The following is a 19591-nucleotide window of genomic DNA, read 5'->3' as shown; positions in this document are numbered from 1 at the left end:
CACGTGTCAACCCCTTTGCCGGGTTGACACGAAAACATGGAGTTAAATGCATGTCACTGGATGGCGTTAAAATTGAAAAATATGTTGAGGCTTTCTCACAGCTTTGTGGTCCGGAAAAAATTGTTGCAGCTTCTCGTGCTAATGGCAGCGTAATTGTTTTCTTTAATTCACTTGAGTCTGCCGAATCTGTGTGTGCATCTGGGTGTGGAATTGAGCACACATTTATTACTGTACAACCACTCGTGAAACCCGCAACGAAAGTCGTGCTATCTGGTGTACCCCCGTTTATACCCGATTACCTACTACAAGAACAACTTTTACGGTATGGTAAAGTAGTGAGCAAAATAAATACAATCCCACTAGGCTGCAAAAGTCCCAATTTGAGACATGTTAAAAGTTTTCGCAGACAAGTATACATGCTGTGCGATCAGGATAAACTAGAAGGTGTTCTTAATATCGTTTTTGAGGAGCGTACTTATCGTATTTATTTGTCAACGGACGAAATTATTTGTTATAAATGCCACAAAAAAGGCCACACTCAACGTAACTGTATTCAGACTATAACACCTGTACCTACACCCGCAGTCACTAACAATACAAACCCACAAACTGGTATTCAAAACGATAATAACGTAAATCAAAACCCAAACCATGACGATAGCACTCCCCCAAATGATATGCAAATCGATAATGTTACAGATAGTGAAAACAACACAATCGATACCATACAAAACGTTAATATAAGTAAAGACACAAATATGAACGAAGCGATCGACACAACGTCATCTGAACCAGCTCAAAACAAACAATCTGCCACGCGTTCAGTCCTTTCTAATGCAAATGATGCCTCTCAAAATGAGTGTGTCAATGACAATACACCCACACCGTCACTCATTCAAACAGACCCGCATTCCACTGAAACAATTGACACAACCACTCGCTCAACTGAATCTGAACCAAACGGCTCAACAACTACCACTGGTGCGGCAGAGGTACAAACCCTCTCCGCTTCTCCTCTCTCTTACGCTGCTGTCACTGCAACGCCCATTGATGTCTTTGACAGGAAGCAGACCTCATCATCCTTTCCCTTTCACGACATGGACGATGTGGAGTCTGTCGCTTCTGACGTGTCAGATGTGTCCCAATTTCTCCAGGAGGAGAGTGCAGCTGATTTAGAAGTTTCTCTACTTCCACATGACTCTTTGCAGAAATTTCTAGACGAGTCCTACAACTCAAAACATCTTATGGAACAAGCAAGCCAGTTTTGTCCTGACCTCCGCTTACTAATAAGATCGCTAACTGATTTCCGCAAAAACAATGACCTGCCTTCCAAGGAAAAGGTCCGCATCCAACGACTATCCTGCAGAATCGCTAAAAATATTGGGATCACAAGAACACCAGTTGAAAACAAACGGAGCAATGAAATCCTCGATAAAAAGCGTGGTATTTCTACTACCTGTAGTAGAAGGTCAAAAAGAGATAAACAGTAATTGTATCAACTATAATAATGGATTCTCCACTTGTGACGTATCAATGGTCTATTTGTTGTTCTCATATTCATCCATATATGAGTCTTAGTTTTATTATATTATTTATTGTTCCAATAACTGGATATATGTTCTTCATAGTCATTGCTTGTCAGATTTTAACATCTGTCTTCTTGCCTACATTGTGCTATTTAATATCCTTATTTGTCACAATCATCAAATCGATTTTGGGGAGTGTTTTCACAGTTGAAATGAAACTCTGCTCTGCTACTAGTCTTTCAGGTATGGTCACTATGGCAACAATGCTTCTTGGGTATAATTTGTACTGCTCAGTCGTTGATATTATAAAATCAAACATGCAGATTGCTCTTGCAGTCGATATTCAACTATCCTCCGTTATTTGTATGATAATTTTGCCAGCTATGTTCACCATAGCAACAACGTCCGAGCTCTTCGGGTATTGTCTACTCTGTTCATGGTTTAATAATGTAAAACCATGCCTGGAAATTAATTCCGGAGTTGATGTTCAACTCTTTTATGTTACATCAAAGATTGTAACTGGTGTGTCAACTATCACCGTAGCAGCAATGTTTGTACTCTGTGGCAATTTTTTACATTGCTCATTGCTTAATACTATATACACAGTTTTTGGTTTCACAGCTGACTTTCAACTATTCTATGTTACACCTGAGTGTGTAACGAGTGTACAAGCTATTGTCACCATGACAGCAACGTCGTTATCTGGGCTGTGTCTATATCACGCATCGTTTAATATTTTAAAATCAAAATTGAAACTGGTTCTCATAGTTGAATTTCAACTCTCCTATGTTACACCCGAGTGTGTAACAAGTGTACAAACCATGTTCACCATGGCAACAACGTCGTTATCTGGGCTGTGTCTATCTCACGCATCTTTTAATATTTTAAAATCAAAATTGAAACTGGTTCTCATAGTTGGGTTTCAACTATTCTATGTTACACCTGAGTGTGTAACAAGTGTACAAACCATGTTCACCATGGCAACAACGTCGTTATCTGGGCTGTGTCTATATAACGTATTTTTTAATATTTTAAAATCAAACTTGAAACTGGTTCTCATAGTTGGGTTTCAACTATTCCATGTTACACCTGAATGTGTAACAAGTGTACAAGCTATTGTCACCATGACAACAACGTCGTTATCTGTGTTTTTCCTATATCAGGCACTGTTTAATATTTTAAAATCAAACTTGAAACTGGTTCTCATAGTTGGGTTTCAACTATTCCATGTTACACCTGAATGTGTAACAAGTGTACAAACCATGTTCACCATGGCAACAACGTCGTTATCTGGGCTATGTCTATATAACGTATCTTTTAATATTTTAAAATCAAACTTGAAACTGGTTCTCATAGTTGGGTTTCAACCATTCCATGTTACACCTGAATGTGTAACAAGTGTACAAGCTATTGTCACCATGACAACAACGTCGTTATCTGTGTTTTTCCTATATCAGGCATTGTTTAATATTTTAAAATCAAACTTGAAACTGGTTCTCATAGTTGGGTTTCAACTATTCTATGTTATGCCTGAGTGTGTAACAAGTGTACAAGATATTGAATTGGTTTTTCCTGGTCTTGTTCTCTGTTTCGTACATGGCTGATGTATCTGCGCTGACATGGAACGTCCATGGATGTCGTGACGCATTTAAACGATACCAACTTTTCGAGTTTCTCAAAATTAATCATCCTAGTTCATTTTATTTTCTACAAGAAACACACACCATCCAATCCGATGAATCTACTTGGCAAGTTGTCTGGAGAGGACCGATTATTTTTAGTCACGAAAACACACACTCAGCTGGGGTGGCAATATTATTAAACCCAAACAGAAATTTCACTATTTTAAATGTTGACAATGTGATCACAGGACGACTATTGCATGTTCATGTTGATATCAACGGTCTCCCGGTTCATTTAATAAATGTTTATGCACCCACCAATGGCCCAGAACGTGTAGAATTTTTTCAACACGTAAAAAGTCTCATTAATAGATTGAATAATGACCCCATTATAATGGGAGGGGACTTTAACTGTACTCTCAATGCTAATGTAGACAGAGCTGACAGCTCTGAACCACATGCTCACTCTTCAACATCTTTGCAACACATTATCCGTCGTTTCAAGCTCGCAGACGCATGGCGTACTCTTCATGCTACCGCTAAACAATTCACGTGGTCAAGGCATGAGAGTAAATCGCGGATTGATACATTTTATATCTCGAAATCTATTGTATCAAGAGTCAAATCATCATCAATTCAACCACACTGTAATATGTCTGATCACTGTCCTGTTAAAATACTTGTATCTTTTAATCACACGAGTACTCGGAATCCTGTATGGCATCTCAATCTCAGCCTCCTCCAGGATCAAGAATACTGTAATATAATAAATGAGTACTGGTTAAAATGGCGTCGAGAAAAAGCTCGCTTTGAGTCTCTATCTGTATGGTGGGACATTGGTAAACTTAAAATTCAACAGCTGACTAAACAATACTCTGCTAGACTTGCAAATACATACAAACAGAATAAAATCAAATTAAATGATGAAATTAAATCTATTGAACAGGAAATAGCTAACAATCCTGCACTTAGCAACAAGCTGGACGAAACAAAGTCACTTCTTGAAAAATTAATGATGACAGAATCTAAAGGAGCCGCTATTAGATCACGCTATAAAATGTTAAATGAAAACGACGCCCCAACATCGTTTTTCTTTGATCTTGAGAAATACAAAGGAAATAGGAAAATGATGTCGCAGCTAAAACAACCGAACGGCGAAGTTACTGAACTACAAAGTGGAATGCGAAAACTAGCATGGGACTTCTACAGCGATCTTTTCTCTCCAGACAATGTCTCACCAGAGTGCCAAAATGTAATCTTGGCGGATCTACCCCAACTGAACAGTATCAAGCGTGAAAATTGTGACGCACCTATCACTCACGAGGAACTGACAAATGCAATGAAATTAATCTCTAGCAACAAAACTCCGGGAATAGATGGTCTGCCCGTTGAATATTACAAACACTTTTGGCCCATTTTGGGCACTGATCTTCACCAGGTATTTGAAGCTTCGATCGAGGTTAATCAGCTTCCTATTTCTTGTAGGCGAGCGGTCATAACGCTTCTACCAAAGAAAGGGAACACCAATCTTTTAAAAAATTGGCGACCAGTGAGCTTGATGTGCGCTGATTATAAGATCTTAACAAAGGCACTATCCCTCCGTTTAAAAACCGTCTTAGGTGATATTATTCATTCTGATCAAAGTTATTCCATTCCTGGTCGACAGATATACGACAATATACACCTCGTCAGAGACGTCGTTACATATGGTAATGAACTAAATATAACATTGGGTATTGTATCCCTCGATCAAGAAAAAGCTTTTGATCGGGTGCACCACGGATACCTTTTAGAAACCTTAAAAGCATTTGGGTTTGGCCCAGAGCTGATTAAGTATATACGACTTTTATACACCGACACACAAAGTCTTGTTCGCATAAATGACTCTTTGACCAGTCCCGTGCAGTTTATGCGTGGTATCCGACAGGGATGTTCACTGTCAGGACAATTGTACAGTATTGCTATCGAGCCGCTCCTGCACAAAATTCGTACCCAAAGCGGCATTCGCGGTATCATAATTGATAACATGCCTGAACAAAAAGTAAACCAAACTGCATATGCTGATGATATCAGTTTTTTCATCACCGAAAACTCCGATTTTGCCAAACTGCAGGAGTGGCTTTCAATTTACGAGAAAGCTAGCAACTCGCGCATCAACTATGGTAAATCGCAGGGCTTATGGGTTGGTGCATGGAAAACTAGAACTGACAAACCACTTAATATAGGTTGGAACAATAACGGGTTGAAAATCCTTGGTATCTATATCGGAAATAATCCCACGTTCGTGGATAAAAACTGGTCCGGTATCTTAGAAAAAGTTGAGGTAAAGCTAGGTCAGTGGAGCAAATATGCACCTGTCATGTCCTATAGAGGGCGTGCTATTGTAATTAATAACCTTGTAGTATCCAAATTGCTTCATGGGTTGATATGTCTGTGCCCGCCCACACATATTGTTGAGTCTGTCCAACGAAAGCTCCTTGACTTTTTTTGGCAAGGTAAACACTGGGTAAATGCAGAAGTTGTCTACTTACCAATAAATGAGGGTGGACAAGGACTGACGCATCTACCAACGCGCATTACTTCATACCGTCTGCAATTTATACAGCGATATCTTTACTTCAGTCCAGGTCACCCTTGTTTCATGTTTACTGACTTCTTTCTTAGAAAGTTCCAACACCTGAAATATGACAAACAATTGTTTATTACTGAATTCCCACAACATTCGTATAATATGCCTGATTTCTATCGTAACTTACTAAAAACCTGGCGGTCAGTCACATATATTCGTAAAGATACGCCATCTAATATGCATAATCTATGTCAAGAACCGTTGTTTCACAATAAACTAATCCTACACCATCTACATAAAACGCCATTGAATCTCACACACTTTATCGAGGCCGGCTTCACAAAAATTGGTGATCTCATCGATGGTAATGAATGGCGCTCAGCTGAACTGCTCCATCCTCATATTAATATGTACTCCAAACGTGTTCTTAATATCGCATTGAATGTAATACACAAAGCAATCCCAGCTCAATTTAAAGAAATATTACAAAAAACTAACAATGCGCCAAATACGAATGTCACGACTACCACATATTCTCTTGAATTAATCTATAGAGATGACGATAATGACATATTAATAAACTGTCCACTGTATAAATTAGAAAAGGGCACAATTTATAAATTTCTAATCTATACCCGAAAACTGATAAAAGATCCCACCCACCCAGGCACACTTTGGTGTGATCTGTTATCTCTTGACCCCGACAAACCAATATTTCAAGATTGCTACATTGCACCGCTAACGAAAAAAGATGGAGATTTACAGTGGCGACTTCTTCATGGGGCATACCCTACTGGAGGTTTTCTGGTTAAGTCTGGTTTACAACAAACAGATAACTGTCCATTTTGCCAGGATAAAGACGATCTCGTCCATATTTTTGTAGAGTGTACAAGACTTGAACCACTCTTCAAATTGTTCAACAGCATCATACAAAATCTATTTGACGGAGAAAGAATACCACTATCACAGTATCTACTAGGCGCCACTAGAGGCAAGAGCATAACACAGAACCATAGATTACTATGCTACATACTCGTCTCATTGAAAGCAGCTATCCACGTGACACGGGTAAAGAAAATGAAAGGACTACCGAAAACGGACGTCACTCAAGCCTTTAAGGCGAGACTAAAATGGAGAATTAACACAGAGTACAACTACCACTATCTCAACCATACCGTTGACCAGTTCAAGTATCGGTGGTGTAACAACAATGCGCTGGCATCCATTGCAGAAGATATACTCGTCTACGCGGATTATTTGAAATAACACCCTTATGAACATTATCATCATCGTATTTGTTAATAACAATGAGAGCTGTATTATTTATAACGATTAATACTTAAATAGTATCTTTACTACCTACCTGAACAATACTTACTCGTCGTATTTATTCGAATTTGATATCTTGGTTTTCATGTAAACCTATATTTTTATCTTTTTTAGTTATGTAATAACAGAAATGTAAATATCTTTTTTATACCTGCGAATAAAAATTAGAAATGTATGTATGTATGTAATGTATGTATGTATGTAATGTATGTATGTATGTATGTATGTATGTATGTATGTATGTATGTATGTATGTATGTATGTATGTATGTATGTATGTATGTATGTATGTATGTAATATGTACCTGTTACTTGCATCTAGTGTATGTCATATGTACCTGTTACTTGCATCTAGTGTATGTAATATGTACCTGTTACTTGCATCTAGGTATGCATCATAATGGCGGACACACTTCAATGCGACAGGATGAGTCATTCTCGTTATCTGTAGATATTGGGTATATTCCGTGTTACTACAGGTTCAATTTCTACACTCTATCTCCGTGAATGTCATGTGCGTCTGCTCGTGTGCTTTAATAGTGTCATTTTTATTCTGAAGCGTGAAAACCGAGCATAAACTTTGTCGCACCGAGAGACTGACGGCAATTGTACCAGGCGTGGTATGTAAACAGGTGCAACGATGGTGCTCCGTTGTAATGATTGTACATGTGGTGTACTTTCTAAACAAGTAACTATAAGTATTGGGGATCTGCAGTTATGTGGTAAGTGCACTGATAAAAGACCAGATGGGTTAACGGCAAATAATGATGTTGAATGCGTTCAAGAATATGAAGATGATGGTCATAAAGCGATTGTAGTTAACGAGCTGTTGTGCTTTTTGAGCAACAAGATGGATTCCATGGCTAATGATATGCTAATTAAGCTATGCGTAGACAATTTTAGTGATCACGATATTGAGATAGCCAAACGCTCTCTGTATGAATATTGTGGTAGTTCAACCCGTTTTATCAGAAGACAAGGACATAACAAGAAGGTGAACAATTTACAAGACACAATAACTTTATTTCATGAAGCTGATATTCATACACTTTCATGGTTTGTTGCTAGGGATCTCTAAGCTTCCTCCGATTGATTTTAATCATGTTGATGTTTCTGGAATGGTACGCGATTTGAAATTCTTGCGGTAAGAAATAAATATTTTGCATGATTCGTTGTCACAGAGTACCAATTGTGCCTTGAGTGTGGCTAGTTTAGAACGAAATGTATGTGAGCTTCGTAGCGATATCGCCAATATTAAAGCTAAAGTTGCATTGAATGACACATGTTCCAGCACTGTACCTAAATCACGTGATATGTCATTGTCTGAAGATAATGGATGTGTATCTCACAAAGTTTCGCCGGAAAAAGAGATGGCAGGTGACCCGTGTATTGCTGATGGTTTGATTGACGATGTATTAAGTCGTATGCAAATGCCGTTATAACACCTTCAACAGGTGGGAATGTTAAGCAAACTCGATTGCGTAGTAAATCACTAAATGCAATTTCTCAACCGACGATCTTGAAGTCGCAACCTGGTGGTCCTGCTCGACAGCCAATCAAATCATCTGGTTTACTGGATGAATATGGATTTACCACGGTTACTAGGAGACGTAAAAAGAAATCCCCGGTGTTTACAATTGGTGAAGGTAATTATAATTCTGATCTACACGTCGTTATTCGATCTCAGCTTCCTGCTAAGATATTTGTTACGAGACTAGCACCGGATACTACAGAATCTTCAATTGTGAAGCATATTAAAAAAACTGTGAATATTGACGCCAAATGTGAGAAACTTAGAAGTAAATTCGATACCTATGCTTCTTTTGTAATTACGATTCCACGTGACACTGTGTCATCTGTAATGCAGCCCACATCGTGGCCTGCGGGCGTTCTTGTTCGAAAATACTACCAATCTCGGTCATGAATTCTCTAACAATATCATCTTTTAACAGTCGTGAAATTAAAACGTCCGTAAATGACGTGAGATCTTTGTGCAATCGTTGTGACATTTGTCTCATTCAGGAGCACTGGTTGTGTACCTCTGAACTTGGAATATTATCACGTATACATCCCGATTTTAATTCGTGTGGGGAGTCTGCTATGGACGAATTTAACAATCTTAGAGTTGGGCGCCCGTTTGGTGGTATCGGTATTTTGTGGAGGAAGAGCCAAGATCATGTGGTGTCTATAAAGCGTTTCGATGATCCTCGGGTTCTTGGCATATCTATTGAGTACAATAATACATCTATTTTAATTATTTGTATTTACATGCCCACAGACAATTCGGACAACTTCATGGAATATCTTAACTACCTTGCAAAAGTTAAATCAATTATACACAATTCAAATACGTGTAATTCATTAATAATAGGTGATTGGAATGCCACTGACTGTAACTTCTCCATTCGGGCGTGAATTAATTAATTTCTGCAACGAAAATAACCTTGTGTTGTCGGACTATGTGCATTTACATACACATGGAGAACCATTTACATATTACAGTGAATCCCATGGCACTACTTCGTGGTTGGATCATTGTGTATCAACAATAAATGCACATGATGGTATTTCGTCAATAAATATTTCTCATGACGTCATCTCATCTGATCACTTTCCTTTGACTGTTCGTCTGAACATTGACAAACTTCCTACAATAGAAACTCGTCGACTGTGTGGTGTAGCTTGTAATACTGACAATGTATCTGTGAATTGGGATAAGATATCTTCCAGTCAACTTAATGACTATCGTGAAATGTCGGACAGATTATTAAAAGAAGTGACTTTACCCATTGTATGTATTAGCTGTAAAAATGCTAATTGCCATGTTGCTATTCATCGTGACGATTTGCATACATTTTATTGTGATATAATAACTGCACTTAATTCTTCCACTCGTAACATTCAACATACTCCACGAAATAAATCTGTTAATCTGGTTCCTGGCTGGAACGAAGCTGTAAAGGAAGTTTATGATGCATCCAGGGACGCTTTTAAACGGTGGGTGTCATTTGGTAAGCCCCGTTACGGTCCAATCTATGAATTAATGTGCAAGACCCGGGCTCAATTTAAGCGTGTATTTCGTGCATGTCGTAGGGATGAAGACCGCATTAAAGCTGATAAAATTGCTACACATCATTGTAATAAAGATTTTTCTAAGTTTTGGAAAGAAGTAAACTCTGATAAAGTAAACCAATTCATTTCTTGTTGTGTAGATGGTCAGTCTACTGAAGTGGATATTGCTGATATGTGGAAAGATCATTTCTCTAGTATTCTAAATTCTGTAAAAAATTGTGAATCTCGTGATTCAGTTGAGGCCAGTTTAGGTAATATTATGTTTCACCCATCTATGATTATTCAAGTAGCTGAGGTAAAGGAATACATTATGCGATTATCGGGACGGAAGGCGGTTGGGACTGACAATATTTCTCCCGAACACCTAAAATACGCCAGTGATAGTTTATATGTACTCTTTGTCGTTGTGCATGACAGGCATGCTTGTTCATGGTTATTTGCCAAATGAACTGTTAGAAACTATCATTGTCCCAATTATAAAAGATCGCTCGGGCGATATCACTTCCCGTGACAATTATCGTCCGATTGCTGTTGCTACCTCTATGTCGAAGTTGTTAGAATTAATACTTCTGAAACAGTTGGAGGATTTTATAACTACTACTGATTTTCAATTTGGTTTCAAGTCGAACCATTCCACGGACATGTGCATCTATGTTGTTAAGGAAATTATTGATTTTTATAAATCTCACAATAGTCCTGTGTTTTTATGTTTCATGGATGCGTCGAAGGCCTTTGATCGTGTCAATCATTGGTCTCTTTTTAAGAAGCTTATTGAACGTCATGTTCCATTATTTATTGTAAGACTTTTGATGTATTGGTATAATTCTCAGCATTTCTATGTTAAATGGGGTTCTGTTATGTCAGACTCGTTTGGAGTTTCTAATGGGGTTAGACAGGGGGGTATTTTATCTCCCTTTCTTTTTAACTTGTATGTTGATGATCTGAGTATTGAGCTTGGGAATATTTCTGTTCGACTTAAAATTAACAGTATGTTCATCAACCATATGTTTTATGCTGACGACCTTATTTTGGTTTCTCCTTCTATTAAGGGTTTGAATTTTCTTGTAAAGAAGTGTGAGAATTATGCCAATGAATTTGATATTTTATTCAATTTTAAGAAATCTGTCTGTATGTATAATTTACCATCCCAGTGTGGCATTAAACGAGTTCCCAATGTTTATCTTAATGGCAAGCCACTAAAATTTGTTAGTCAGTATTGTTATTTAGGATATCATTTTACCCAGGACGGAAAAGACAGTATTTGTATGAGAAAACAAATACATGGATTGTTTGCTCGAGCCAACTTTTTATTACGTAGTTTTAGTAAATGTTCTCTTCCTGTTAAGTGTACACTATTTCGTAGTTATTGTTCAAATTTGTATTGTAGTTACCTATGGTCGGATTTTACTGTGGCAGATTTTAATCGTATTCGTGTTGCGTATAACAACGCTCTTAGAATTATATGTAATGTCTCTCGTTCTTTTAATAGTAGTATAACAGAGACTTTCGCCAGACTACATGTTGATGATTTTCAGGTTAAACTTAGAAAAATGTGCTACAGTTTTTCGCAACGTATTTTGTTGAGTAAGAACTCTGTTTTAATCAATCTATTATCTAGTGATATTTTTTTTAAATCACGTATATGGCAAATGTGGCGTGGTCAATTCTATTTAAGGCATTCTGTGTAATTTGTTAATATTTTTTTTTCTTACTTTTTATATGGGCTTGTCCTGAAATAAAAGATAATAATATGTAATATGTACCTGTTACATCTAGGTATGCAATATGTACTTGCTACTTACATCTAGGTATGTGATATGTACCTGTTACTTGCATCTAGGTATGTGATATGTACCTGTTACTTACATCTAGGTATGTAATATGTACCTGTTACTTGCATCTATGTATGTAATATGTACCTGTTACTTGCAACTGGGTATGTAATATGTACCTGTTACTTAAATCAAGGTATGTCATATGTACCTGTTACTTGCATCTAGGTATGTAATATGTACCTGTTACTTACATCTAGGTATGTAATATGTACCTGTTACTTACATCTAGGTATGTAATATGTACCTGTTACTTACATCTAGGTATGTAATATGTACCTGTTACTTACATCTAGGTATGTAATTTTTACCTGCTACTTGCATCTAGATGTGTAATATGTACCTGTTACTTACATCTAGTTATGTAATATGTACCTACTACTTGCATCTAGATATGTAATATGTACCTGTTACTTGCATGTATGTATGTAATATGTACCTGTTACTTGCAACTAGGTATGTAATATGTACCTGTTACTTACATCTAGGTATGTCATATGTACCTGTTACTTGTATCTAGGTATGTAATATGTACCTGTTACTTACATCTAGGTATGTAATATGTACCTGTTACTTACATCTAGGTATGTAATATGTACCTGTTACTTACATCTATGTATGTAATATGTACCTACTACTTGCATCTAGGTATGTAATATGTACCTGTTACTTACATCTATGTATGTATGTAATATGTACATGTTACCTGCATCTATGTATGTAATTTGTACCTGCTACTTGCATCTAGGTATGTAATATGTACCTGTTACTTGCAACTAGGTATGTAATATGTACCTACTACTTGCATCTGGGTATGTAATATGTACCTGCTACTTGCCTCTAGGTATGTAATATATACCTGTTACTTACATCTAGGTATGTAATATGTACCTGTTACTTACATCTAGGCATGTAATATGTACCTGTTACTTACATCTAGGTATGTAATTTTTACCTGCTACTTGCATCTAGATGTGTAATATGTACCTGTTACTTGCAACTAGGTGTGTAATATGTACCTACTACTTGCATCTATGTTTGTAATATGTACCTGCTACTTGCATCTAGGTATGTAATATATACCTGTTACTTACATAAAGGTATGTCATATGTACCTGTTACTTACATCTAGGTATGTAATATGTACCTGTTACTTACATCTAGGCATGTAATATGTACCTGTTACTTACATCTAGGTATGTAATTTTTACCTGCTACTTGCATCTAGCTATGTAATGTGTACCTACTACTTGCATCTAGATATGTAATATGTACCTGTTACTTACATGTATGTATGTAATTTGTACCTGCTACTTGCATCTAGGTATGTAATATGTACCTGTTACTTACATCTAGGTATGTAATTTTTACCTGCTACTTGCATCTAGATGTGTAATATGTACCTGTTACTTACTTACATGTATGTATGTAATTTGTACCTACTACTTGCATCTAGGCATGTAATATGTACCTGTTACTTACATCTAGGTATGTAATTTGTACCTACTACTTGCATCTAGGCATGTAATATGTACCTGTTACTTACATCTAGGTATGTAATTTTTACCTGCTACTTGCATCTAGATGTGTAATATGTACCTGTTACTTACATAAAGGTATGTAATATGTACCTGCTACTTACACCAAAGTATGTAATATGTACCTCTTACTTCCAACTAGGTATGTAATATGTACCTACTACTTGCATCTAGGTATGTAATATATACCTGTTACTTACATAAAGGTATGTAATATGTATCTGTTACTTAAATCAAGGTATGTCATATGTACCTGTTACTTACATCTAGGCATGTAATATGTACCTGCTACTTGCATCTAGATGTGTAATATGTACCTGTTACTTACATCTAGGTATGTAATATGTACCTGTTACTTGCATCTATGTTTGTAATATGTACCTGCTACTTGCATCTAGGTATGTAATATGTACCTGTTACTTACATAAAGGTATGTAATATGTACCTGCTACTTACACCAACGTATGTAATATGTACCTCTTACTTGCAACTAGGTATGTAATATCTACCTACTACTTGCATCTAGGTATGTAATATGTACCTACTACTTGCATCTAGGTATGTAATATGTACCTGCTACTTGCATCTAGGTATGTAATATGTACCTGCTACTTGCATCTAGGTATGTAATATGTACCTGTTACTTACATAAAGGTATGTAATATGTACCTGCTACTTACACCAAAGTATGTAATATGTACCTCTTACTTCCAACTAGGTATGTAATATGTACCTACTACTTGCATCTAGGTATGTAATATATACCTGTTACTTACATAAAGGTATGTAATATGTATCTGTTACTTAAATCAAGGTATGTCATATGTACCTGTTACTTACATCTAGGCATGTAATATGTACCTGCTACTTGCATCTAGATGTGTAATATGTACCTGTTACTTACATCTAGGTATGTAATATGTACCTGTTACTTGCATCTATGTTTATAATATGTACCTGCTACTTGCATCTAGGTATGTAATATGTACCTGTTACTTACATAAAGGTATGTAATATGTACCTGCTACTTACACCAACGTATGTAATATGTACCTCTTACTTGCAACTAGGTATGTAATATCTACCTACTACTTGCATCTAGGTATGTAATATGTACCTACTACTTGCATCTAGGTATGTAATATGTACCTGCTACTTGCATCTAGGTATGTAATATGTACCTGCTACTTGCATCTAGGTATGTAATATGTACCTGTTACTTACATAAAGGTATGTAATATGTACCTGCTACTTACACCAAAGTATGTAATATGTACCTCTTACTTGCAACTAGGTATGTAATATGTACCTACTACTTGCATCTAGGTATGTAATATGTACCTGCTACTTGCATCTAGGTATGTAATATGTACCTGCTACTTGCATCTAGGTATGTAATATGTACCTGTTACTTACATAAAGGTATGTAATATGTACCTGCTACTTACACCAAAGTATGTAATATGTACCTCTTACTTGCAACTAGGTATGTAATATGTACCTACTACTTACATCTAGGTATGTAATATGTACCTGTTACTTACATAAAGGTTTGTAATATGTACCTCTTACTTGCAACTAGGTATGTAATATGTACCTACTACTTGCATCTAGGTATGTAATATGTACCTGTTACTTACATAAAGGTATGTAATATGTACCTGCTACTTACACCAAAGTATGTAATATGTACCTCTTACTTGCAACTAGGTATGTAATATGTACCTACTACTTGCATCTAGGTATGTAATATGTACCTGTTACTTACATAAAGGTTTGTAATATGTACCTGCTACTTGCATCTAGGTATGTAATATGTACCTGTTATTTACATAAAGGTATGTAATATGTACCTGCTACTTACACCAAAGTATGTAATATGTACCTCTTACTTGCAACTAGGTATGTAATATGTACCTACTACTTGCATCTAGGTATGTAATTTTTACCTACTACTTGCATCTAGGTATGTAATATGTACCTGCTACTTGCATCTAGGTATGTAATATGTACCTGCTACTTGCATCTAGGTATGTAATATGTACCTGCTACTTGCATCTAGGTATGTAATATGTATCTGTTACTTACATAAAGGTATGTAATATGTACCTGCTACTTACACCAAAGTATGTAATATGTACCTCTTACTTGCAACTAGGTATGTAATATCTACCTGCTACTCAGTCTATAATATGTCTTAGGAAGAGATGATCACCAAACATTGCATTTTCAATTTGAGTTACAATGGAAATATGCTTTGTAAGCATTGCATTTACAGGTAATGGAAGAGAAACCCAGTGTGTTGCCATGGTTGCAAAATAAAGTGGAAGAAAATGAAGTTAAAGAAAATGTGTTTGGTGCCCCTCCTAAAGGTCAGGAAATGTCATTTTTATTATGTGATGTGATGCAAATTATCAACATGTCTGACATAACCATTGGATTGTAATATATTCTTGGTGTTACATTAGTCATATGGTGTTCATTTCAGTTATCACATTAATGGAGCAGTCTAAATTCAGTTTGATTTGATTTTGTGGTGTTAAATGTAAAGCGAGACTCCATGCCTCTGATCATAATTTATACAAATTATATTTTTAGAGGTACCCACACTAATAATTAATTTGAATATTTCAAAACCCTGTGGACCGAAAATGCTCATTCTTTGCATGTGTCTAGTATTTTAATTGAAGTTTATGTTCAAATTTGGTGCATACATTATACCAGATTCTGCTGTAAATTCGACCAACCGAAAAATCGCCCTGGGCCCTTATTTGGGGTTCAAAATTTCAAAAAATGATCATCAAATATTTTTTATATTTCATTGAAAAATCCACCTACGCCTGTTTTCAACACAGGCAGTTGGACCACCCAAAACGAAAATCTGTATACTGTATACATTTTTTGCTTGCTGGATTAAAAAGTAAATCTTTCATTACAATGTCACCCAGCGCATCTTTCTCCCCAAAAAATCACATTAACGAACCTTGTGCGCCAAATTTTATTAGTAACGAAAGTATATAACTAAATTCTAAAAGAAGTTTCAAATAAAAACAAACACAACTGCATTCCTTAGTAGCAAATGATCGCGGTAGCACAATTTGATCATGCTGCGTTTCACAATTGTTGATTATTACCAAGTAATGATTATAATAACATGCATAAAATAAATTTGTGGAACTGTTATATAATGCAAATAAATTTCATTTTATTCCATCGTAAATGAATGATTCTGACCACATTTTAAATGCTTGATGCTGTAGAAATGAATATCCGCCATGTTTTGACCTGGGACGATGTTCTTTGACCTGTCAGGTCAAATCGCTGATTAACCAATGAAATGTGTTCAAACTACCATAGCTCATTTAAATATGTTAATGTTATTGAACGCAGCACGAAAGTGATTTGCCGATGTTGTTGTACGATCTTTTGGCTTGGATTCTGATGGAAAAGCGGCATGATTTGTTTTTAAACAAGCAGCCTGTCGGCTGAGATAGCTCCACTGTTAGCAATGCACATTTCAATTAATAAAAATTGAAGATATCATTAGAAAATGAACAATATATGTAATATCAAAGCAAATGTGGCTTGTAATTTTTAACAAGTCAAAAATATCACTTTTTACCAAAATTAGAAAATTGAAGATATCATCATATCAAAGAAAGTTCAGAATAAACTCCCGTGTGCTGAGAGTATTGAAGACATATTCAAAATTAATTCAAAATTACTTGTACTTGAGATATTGATGGAATAGCTGAAAACTAATTATGTAAATCAGGTAACAGATTTGAGCGTAAAAATAATAAGGCCTGTGTAATGTAATATCTATGTACCAAGTTTCATTGAAATGTGATTAGAACAAAAAAACTATGAATTATTATTAGAGAATTAATATGAACAAATTTCAGGCCTGTCTATTGTTCTAGAGCATTTATGTACCAAATTTTATTCAAATGTGATGATCAGTAATTGAGATATCAGTGTTAATTAATTATTTTAATTAGGTGATTAATAAGCATAAATATTCACCAAAAACTAATTGGGTCCCTGCATCGTCCTAGGTTCATTGAAATGTGATGATGAATACTCGATAAAAGTTTCATTAAAATCCAATTAGTGGTTCTTTATATATCAGTGGAACATTCATGGAAAAAATTAACTAATTATGTGAATTAGGTAATTAATATTCACAATTATTTACCCTAAAACTAATCAGGTCTGTGCATAGTCTTAGAGGATCTATGTAGCAAGTCTCATTGAAATATGATGATCAGTACTTGAGTTATCAGGCGAAAAGCTGAAAATTAACTAATTATGCTAATAAGGTAATTAATATGTACTGATATTACACTAAAAACTATCAGGTCTGTGCACAGTCCTTAAGTAACTATGTACCAAGTTTCATTGAAATGTGATGATTACTACTTGAAATATCAAAAGCTGAAAATTAATTAATTATGCAAATTATGTAATTAATATGTACTGATATTACACTAAAAACTATCAGGTCTGTGCAGTGTCCTATGATATCTATGTACCAAGTTTTATTGAAATGTGATGATTAGTACTTGAGATATCAGTGGAAAAGCCAAAAATTGATTAATCATTATACAAATTAGGTAATTAATATTGCACAGATTTTTACCCAAAACTAATCAAATCTGCACATTAGTTCAGAGCATATATGTGCCAAGCTTCATGAAAATCCAATGAGTGGTTCTTTAGTTATCAGTGGAACAATCATGGAACAGCTAATTATCATGCAAATTAGGTAATATGCACAGATTTTTACCAAAACCTAATTAAATTTGCGCATCGGCCCAGAGCATCTATGTACCACGTTTCATCAAAAATCAATGTATGATTCTTGAGATATCAGTGGAACACACACACACACACACACACACACACACACACACACAGACACAGACAGACAGACAGACACACTAACTGCAAAGACTCCCTTTTTGTGCTTTGCACACGGGAGTCAAAAATGAACAAATCTAAGAAGTCTACCCAAGGTATCAAAGCATTCAAACTTGAAGTCGAAAAAGTAAAAAGTTGAAGCGGACGACGGTGGACAATCACTTATATCATAAGCTTTGCTCGACAGCGGAGCTATTAAAAACAAGTCATTGTCAATGACACGTCCCCGTTCCGTTTATATTTGAGTGACATATACATTCAAAGCAGATCATGACCGAAATCTCAGACCACTTTCAGTGGTCTGATCCGAAATGCACCTGCATATGTACAACACATTGTACTAAATCTGAAGAAAATCCATCCATGCATGACTAAGATCCGGTTCCGGAATTGTGAAAATACGTGATTTTGATGCATTTTCGGCCTTAAGGATGCTGTACACGTTTTTGGTATTGATTTTTTTAACTGATATTTTCATATAAAATATTTACTGAACCACACAAAGCTATATATTGATGGAAAGCCTATTTCACACTGGATATGAAATCGACAAGATAGTGTGTGTATGATCTCTGTGTAAACACAGAAAGCCATTTTCGGTAAAAAAATAATTGAACCAATGAATAAATGAATTTAGTGGAACATTGGCAACAAAACAGTTTTTCAGACGACGCTCACCACCATTCCGCGTTGATTGAGATATATATCTACATGATAGTTGGAGAAGAAATAATAATTTAGCTATCTTGAAAAAACAATGCGATCTGGTTCTTTCCGGTATTCAGAAATTAGAACGTAATTTCAAAACAAATAGGAAAATAGAAAAATCCCAGCGCCGCTTGAGAGGGAACATATCGAAGAGTGTCTGTGCGAAAAATTAGTATAATGCGTCCACTAAAACTCGAGATCAAAGTTGCCGTGAATCGCTGTTTTGTTTAACCGAGAAAACTGCAAAAACAACATAGCAGCAACGTATCGTCGGCTAACTCAAAATCCGTTTGTCTCATGGATCAAAACAAACTCATAACGAATAGTCTCATGGTATCTGTCTGTCATAATCACGCAGATGTGTGGATATGCGTGGTCGCAATTGGTTATAAAGTACGAAATTATGCTCCCGAATCCAATAGGAAATGCTGTTTCAAGGCGTGACAAAGCCGTGCCAAAATGACGTCATGAT

The 19591-nt window shown here is 35.9% G+C and overlaps 1 protein-coding gene across 1 annotated transcript in view; it reads left to right on the top strand.

Moving 5' to 3' along the window:
- LOC100368185 (uncharacterized) overlaps window positions 1–19591 on the top strand; it is a 38195-nt gene that overhangs the window by 13388 nt on the left and 5216 nt on the right. The window contains exon 3 of the mRNA XM_006817898.3: window positions 15767–15860. Within this exon, the coding sequence (XP_006817961.1) occupies window positions 15767–15860 (94 nt within the window). The remainder of the gene's footprint in view (window positions 1–15766; window positions 15861–19591) is intronic.

Source organism: Saccoglossus kowalevskii, chromosome 1 (assembly GCF_978046115.1).
Source record: "Saccoglossus kowalevskii chromosome 1, keSacKowa6.1, whole genome shotgun sequence".
Classification (NCBI taxonomy): domain Eukaryota; kingdom Metazoa; phylum Hemichordata; class Enteropneusta; family Harrimaniidae; genus Saccoglossus; species Saccoglossus kowalevskii.
Note: the sequence above shows the minus strand (reverse complement) of the source record. Positions and strands in the feature narration are given on the sequence as shown.